At 42.8% G+C, this 7500-nt stretch overlaps 3 protein-coding genes across 3 annotated transcripts in view; 1 reads left to right on the forward strand and 2 right to left on the reverse strand.

Moving 5' to 3' along the window:
• The window catches only part of gan (gigaxonin), a 12523-nt gene extending 8440 nt beyond the window's left edge, over window positions 1–4083 (reverse strand). Inside the window, exons 1-6 of the mRNA XM_078258048.1 lie at window positions 3502–4083; window positions 2773–2969; window positions 2005–2119; window positions 889–1239; window positions 456–524; window positions 1–63 (exon numbers count right to left, since the gene is read on the reverse strand). The exon at window positions 1–63 is cut by the window's left edge and continues 89 nt beyond it. Coding sequence (XP_078114174.1) covers window positions 1–63; window positions 456–524; window positions 889–1239; window positions 2005–2119; window positions 2773–2957 — 783 coding nt within the window. The 5' untranslated portion in view covers window positions 2958–2969; window positions 3502–4083. The remainder of the gene's footprint in view (window positions 64–455; window positions 525–888; window positions 1240–2004; window positions 2120–2772; window positions 2970–3501) is intronic.
• Window positions 1–7500, reverse strand: part of kiaa0513 (KIAA0513 ortholog) — a 104642-nt gene that overhangs the window by 36501 nt on the left and 60641 nt on the right. The gene's annotated exons all lie outside the window — the stretch shown is intronic.
• On the forward strand, window positions 4329–7300 carry acd (ACD shelterin complex subunit and telomerase recruitment factor). Its single transcript, XM_078258049.1, has 2 exons — window positions 4329–4419; window positions 4646–7300. The coding sequence occupies exon 2, from the start codon at window positions 4742–4744 to the stop codon at window positions 6614–6616; it is 1875 nt and encodes a 624-aa protein (XP_078114175.1). The 5' UTR covers window positions 4329–4419; window positions 4646–4741; the 3' UTR covers window positions 6617–7300.

Below are 7500 nucleotides of genomic sequence, written 5' to 3' on the forward strand. Positions count from 1 at the left end.
GTCCACCAGCACCTGCTGACAGTACTCTCTGATCACCTCCCTCATCAGCGGCTCTCCCATGGCCTGATGGGATACCATGCAGCACATAACGAGGTTAGCTACTAAGTTAGGGCAAAAGACGCCCCCCACCTCACAACAAAATCTCTGTCTTAACCTCTGTTGTACTCTGTAAAAAACAAAGAGCAAATGATATGACAGTATTACACGTACAGAACAATGGCACCTCCAGCAAAGCCATGATACGCACAAATACTAAAACAAACAAGGATTGCACCTCTGCTGTCACCATCCAAGACATGCCTCAGGCCTTTCCACTTATTGAATTTAAGGTCATGTGAAACATTGTGAATCCCTTTGACTGGACATTCACGTCATCACATGGGTTCTGTTGTTACTCCATTGATAATAACAGAAGCACACATTTAAATTTGGACAGGATTTTAGGGTTTCCCTACCTGCTCTCTCAGGTAGCTCACATCCAGGCCCTGCAGCCATACTGCAGACATCACTTCCTTCATGTGTACCTGCAAATACAGATAAAAGACTCACTTTTTGGTTTATGGAACAAACACAAGCTTGCGGCACTTAGAAATGAATAAATTCACTTTTTTTCACAAGAGGTTATCCAGAAATATATCTTAAACTACATATATTTGGTACATATATTTCAAAGCTTACCTACCATAAAAAGATCATAAAAACCAACTTAAATGAACAGTTTGGACTAGGGCAAACCAACAGCCTGGTCTATGCTTGATTAAAATTAACTTTACTCCAATGATATAATGTATAAGGATATCATTTTTCTAAGCAGCAGTTGGTCAGTTACCCATCTACATTTTCAGAACCTCCTATCTCCACTCTGAAGCTGCAGTACGCGGCACCCACCCTGCGATCCTCGGAGTCATGTGCGAACCATCGCACCACCGCCTCCAGCACGTGCTTTTCGTTGCCCACGTTCAGCTTCTCCATGGCCAGCAGCTCGCAGAGCCGGTCCGGGGGCAACTCCCTAAACTCCTCAGTGCGCGCCACGTCGCTAAAATGTGTCTGCAGGAACTCGGTGGCGGCATAGTGGACGTGGTAGAGGCAGTAGTGCAGAGAGAAGAGGCGGATGCCGATGCAGTTCTCTGCCGTGATGCAGCTCTCTAAGAACTGGCAGCACAGGGACTTGAGGTCAGACATGAGGAGCATGTCAGACGCCTGCACCATGTCTTGGATGGTCTCTTCACTCAGCGTGATCTGTGTGTGAAGGACAGGCCAAATGGTTATCAACATTTTATCAGGATAGGCAAGAAACGCTCTCTTACCCATTCATGGACCAGTTGTTTTTCTTTAGTTAAGGAATCTTATATGATGGAAACCTTCTCTTTTACTCATGTTTTCATTATATCTGTAATGTACGTATCATTTTTTTTTCTGTGGCCTGGAACTAACCCATCTCTGTATTAGTATGTATATATATATATTTTTTTTATATTATTAAATTGTTACACTTTGGTCAGCAGCAAAAGGGTGGGGTGTAGGGTTGGATATATTGTGTTTGGTTATAAAATTCGGAAAAAAACTTAATAAAAAGACCTTTGAAAGGATAGGCAAGAAACAACCCCAGCTTACCATTAGGGCTGCATGATATGAAGAAAATATGCGATAAGGTTTTTGAATATCGAGAGAACGATAATAAAAGGTAAAATAAAAAATAATAAACAGATATTAAAGTGTACTCAGTTTTTTTTATTCTTTTATTTAACTAATTAAACATTGAAGTGACTACAAAAGGCGCCACTAAAAAAAGAATGACAGTTACATTTTAAAGTGCAGTTTTCTACTGATATTTCATTTCAACTAACACACAAACATCTCTGAGTGACTTTCGCAGTAGGTCGCAGCCTTTCACAATTTGTTTATTGTGCAAGCTAATACTGTGATGACGATGAAAAAACGATATGTTGTGCAGCCTAAAAACCTAAGCATGTCACTTTGCTGTTTTAAATGCTCCACACTTACTTCACCACTGAAGATATAGTCCAGGATCTGTTTCATGATGGCCATGGAGACGCCCTGCAGCTCGATTCTGTATGTAGACCCATCATCCTTTGGGGGATTGTAGTTCAGCTTGGTCCTAGCAGGAAACCATTAACAGAAATTAATATTTACAAAACATGAAAACTAGAAACCTGATGCACTTTTATCATTCCCAGCTCAGCTGGGGACGCGCCCTAGTGCTTTAACAGTGTAAAAACCAGCCAAAGATAATCATATTTGACCTTTTAGGACTAGCTATTTTTGTATCTTAATGTGCGAGTATGTGAGTGTGTGTTTGAGCAGAGTGAATGGGAACAGTTTTCTTTTATGAGAGACAGGAAAAATGCTATTGTATGTGAACATGAAATGACAAAGTAGGGCTGGGAAATATATCGACATCGATATATGAGGCTAGATGTCGTCTTAAAATGTTGGATATCCTAATATTGGCTGCCTTACAGTAAAGTGATGTCATTTTATGAACTTACTAGCGGTTTTATTATTTGCCTCTACTAAATTAGTCATTGTATCCACATTATTGGTGATTATTTATCAAAACTCTCATTGTGTTAATATTTTGTGAAAGCACCAATAGTCAACACTACAATATCGCTGCAATATGGACATTGACACATTTGGTCAAAAAATATCATGATACACATCGCCCAGCTCTCCAAAAAAGGGATTCATTCATTCAAAAAGGTATGATCATATGTGGGCTAGTGTGAATGAATGAATGATGTGTGAGACCTGATATAAGGGCTGGCAGCAGCCAGGATGTTTTTCTGGACAGGAAGCTCCTCTCCATCAACCACCAGCAGCGCATCGTGGAAACTTTTCTCCTGCCAGAAGGTGCGAAGGACCCGGAGCAGTTTCTGAGAATGTTGGGGGTCCGAAACCTTAGAACCGGTTTCAGTCGATACAGAATCGGGCATGTCCAGGCTTCACTTTAAACAAATAAACAATGGACATTTTAATTAGGCCTGCACACTATTAACATCACACAACACTTGTTTCAATACAAAAAATGGTTTTAACAAAGGTTAACACCACAATGTACAGTGGCGAGATGTGACAACAAAATCCAAACTGTAATAATATATCGTGAAGTAAACTACTAGGGGGGGAGGGGCATCTTACACTGACATGTTCTTACATGAACGTTAAGTTTACAAAGCTGCTGGTGACGTAAAGGCTAGGCTAGGCTAGTAGCAAAACAACCGACATGTCCAGAAACAGTTATATGTCTAACGATACAATGTATCAACATGACTTACATTTCAGCAGTGGGAGAGGTAACTAAACCAACGCAAGTCTGATTTGGTTAGCCAAATAACTAGCTAATGGGAGAAAGCTACAAGCACATTAACGAAGGCTTGAGCCTGCACTGTAACATTAGGTGTTTACAATGGTTCAAACTTGTTCTTTCATGTTTTTTTCTTTTTGTCAATTCCAGTTCAGACTGTTTAAGTACCTTACCTTAAGACTACGAAATGCGCTTTTCTTTTCTTATGTGCACAGACTTCACCTTTCTGTATTTAAGACAACATGAATCACTCCAGGCGAGAATGTTGTAAATGGACGTGAAGACATGTATTATGCTCCATTCATGGTCAAAGGAAATGTGGTAAATACGTTATTCCTGTTCATAATGATATGAGCTATATATCTAAGATTAACGATAAACAAACATATTCACATAAGATGCCATTCTAAGGCCAAAGATAACCGATTTGTTACATCTTTAAACAGGTTGGGTAAGAAAGAACACGCCTTTTATTATCACAGCTGTGTTGCTTGTAGAATTCCTCTGGCACCTGAATGCAGCATCAGCTAGGCGGTTCCTTTAATGGCAACCTGTGAGAATTGCGGATAAACTACTTGTGTAACAGATATAGTTAGATGTTATGAATTCCTTTGTAAAACACGCATTTTCAAACTAAGATAAATGAAACAATCCCGCTGGGTCATTGTCTGGATTTCGAAATGGATGTACGAAGTGAGAACAAATAAAGAATCGGAACGGGGCCACAAAGCCAAACCACCAGTACAAAGCCATCGGGAATAACACCAAACAGTATTTCCGGCATGAGTTAAACTTTTTTTGTAATATGAATTAGCAAAATAAAATTAATATGTGATAATGCATTGGTAAATAAATATATATATATATATATATATATATATATATATATATATATATATATATATATATATATACACACACACACACACACACACACACACACACACATATATATATGCTTTTAATTTGAAGGAAAACTCTTCTTCATTCTAAAGTACCACTGCTATCTCTCGGTAACTTGAAACAATTGTCGCCGCCATAACTTTGGACACAAGTAAATATTGTTATGCTTTGCCCAGGATTACACAAAGGTGTGTATGATAGGTTTTTATTATGCTATGCTAGCTGTACATCGCTGTAAAACTGCCCGTATATAGCGGATCAGATGTCAGTAAAGTGACGTTAACGTACGTTACCAGTCCAGGCAAAGTTTTTCGCGTTTGAGTTCAAATTTCTTCCCACGATTAAATCAGAATGTCATATTAAACCAACACATTACTATTTTATAGGCGGTAACATTATGTCTTTTGTTTCTAGCTGCAATGGCGATGTTGTGATGGAGGAACCAATGAGCATGGGACATGATTGCCTGACGGAACATAACTGGGGAGACACAGTTTGAAACTACAAACCATGCATCGAGCTGCTCGGGGCAGACTGTCTCCATGGATAGAGAGTCTGATCCTGACCTATGGCAGTCCGGAGGGGGGTAGCAGCAGCAGCAGCAGCAGCAGCAGCAGCAGCAGCAGCGGGCGGCTGAAGGCTCATGTCATCGGGGTGGGTCAGATGTCTCAGTCCCAGGCTCAGGGCTCCGAAGGCCCCACAGGGCTGCTCTTTCTGTCCGACGGGGTGCTCCAGATCCCTGCCATTCTCACGGCATCAGCCTGGGAGCATCTTCAGGACCAGGAGGACCGCGAGAGTTTCACCAGCCTGGTCAACAGCACGGTGTTCCTTCAGGACTACCGTCTGCAGTTTCACATGGCCCTGGAACAGACTAAATGCAGATTCTACTTATCAGTTGGAGAGCTGGCTACGACCGCAGCCGGGCCAGTTAAAGACAACACCCCTTGCAGCACAACGCAGCCCTCCATCAAGCTGAAGATCTGTAAGACATGGAGGGCCCTGCTGGGTCAGGAGACACAGGACTCTCAGAAGAGCCACTGTGGGTTTGATCTGTCCGAGCTGCTGGGGGAGTGGCAGCATGACTGTCTGCAGGCTGTGCTGGACGATGTCCGGGAGAGGCTGGCGGTAGCGAGCCAGCAGCCCTCCACCTCAACTCACAACTCATCGCTTACCCGCCCAGACACAGTCACTGCCACAAGCTGGTGTGTTGACAGGGTCAGATATAAGGGAGTGAAGTGTTTCAAAGTCCCCATAAAGTGTCTTCTCATCCCGGAGGAAGATGCTCAGCAGCTGCCAACGCCACCGAATGTTGGAGGCAGGACAACAAGTGGACTGTCTTCTGCTGCCTCTGAGGACAGTAAGAGAGATTTACCTCAAGTCGGCAAACCTACAGAGACCACGCAGCCTTCTGCTGATGATGTAGAGTGGAGAATAGCTGAGCCAGCGTTTGTAGACGCCAATCAAGACGCCAATGAGCATTCCCCTCGCTCTGGGGAGGACAGCATGCTACATGAGGACATGATCCCAGCCATGATTGATAGCGACACCCAGACTTTATCCAACCCGTGGGACATTTTTCCTCCACCATGTGACACCTCATCATCTTCTGATGCATCCCCGGAAGCAACACCAACCCAGTCACTGCACAATCCCACGGCTACCGAATTCAAGTCTGCTCATTCTGTGATCCTAACCAGCACGCAGCTTCCTGTCCACAGCTCTAAAGAATCCCGGCAGACATTAGAGTCCAGCAAAGGGGAGCACAGCTACCTCCCGCCGTACCAGAAGCTGCCACACTCAGCAAGCTCCCCCGTCACCGCTGGTTCGTTAACTTCTGCAAGTCCGACAGAGCCCTTTACCGGACCGTCAAACCTGTCGCCTGCCACAGACCAACACCACACCGACACAGCACAACCAAATCATCCAGCTTTGGACCAAGAAGGCCAGATTTTGGGAAAAGACACAGAGGTGACTGTTGAGGGAAAATATAGAAAGGCAAAGAGAAAGAGAAGTGAGCCCACACCAGAAGCACTAAAGGCCTTAGTGGAGGAGGAGGAGGAAGAAGAGGAAGCTGAGATCAGTGGAAGCCCTCCTTCTTGGCTCTTTGACACTCAGGCAGGCCTCGAGGCCGAAGACGGCAGCAGTCACCAACGGGGTCAACCTCTCGGTGCTGTCTCCAGAAAGAGTCCCAGTGTTCACAGCGACGGCATGCTGTTCTCTTACTCTTACCAAGTGTCAGGACAGAATCTGCAGGATTTCAGTCGGTTCGCAGTCGCAGAGTCCCTGCTGCACTGGGCCGTGAAATACCTCGTTGTTCCAAAGCCGACAGATAATCCACACAGCACGTCAGTAACGTCCAATCAGACCAAGTTCACTTCACTTTAGGTTCAATATGTTGATAGACAGTTTAAGACAGAGATCTTCAACAGGGGGTCCGTGACCCCTGGCGGGTCCTCAGAGTTACTGCAGCGGGGCTTTCAAATTAGTTTTAGATATGTATTTGAAAGTTTTTTGTTGCTGTTTAAATTAGAATATGTCTGAAAATAGACATTAACATGAATCCAACATATTATTAGCAAAGATGAAGCGGCTTATTTAAAAAAAAAACAAAAAAAACATGTAATGTACACAACATTGATGATACGCTGACTAAGTAAGGTAGCCATCATGGTAGCCATCCACAGATCCAGTTAAGCTTAAGGACACTGTGCCTTCTACATGTATGTTTAACATTAAAACATGATGTATAATATACATATTGATCCATCCATTTTCATCCATCTGGCAGCCATGGGGTCCTTGGCCTAAAAGCGTTGAAGACCCCTGGTTTAAACTGATCTGTTTTTGTTTCGGTTGTTTTCAGCTTGTCAGATATTATCTTTAGGTATAGCTATAGTTGAGTATTTTGTACGGTTTGTGTGAAGCACTGAGTACAATGTTTTAAATTTGTAAACCAATGTTGATCCATGTTCACTGAATATTTTAAGCTTGTCCAGCGTGAATAAGTAAAACACAAGTTCCTTTGCTGTCTTAATTAAACTAGAAAACTTCAACAACAAAAACTCTTAACTCAAGGTCCACTTACAGCCTTTTTTTTTGGGGGGGGGGGGCTTTCAGCTAGGGCTGCTCGATTAAGGAAAAAATCCTTATTAAGATTATTTTGGTCATTGATAAGTGTAGCTTCAAAGGTATTATAATATATAATGGTCAAAAAGATACCAACCATCATCTCTCATTAGAGGAAACGTATGTGACTTGTTTCCATCATG

This window comes from Sander vitreus, chromosome 8 (assembly GCF_031162955.1).
Source record: "Sander vitreus isolate 19-12246 chromosome 8, sanVit1, whole genome shotgun sequence".
Classification (NCBI taxonomy): domain Eukaryota; kingdom Metazoa; phylum Chordata; class Actinopteri; order Perciformes; family Percidae; genus Sander; species Sander vitreus.

Excerpts from the sequence above, each read along its gene's own strand:
- acd (XM_078258049.1), top strand. The coding sequence starts at position 4,742 with ATGCATCGAGCTGCTCGGGGCAGACTGTCTCCATGGATAGAGAGTCTG.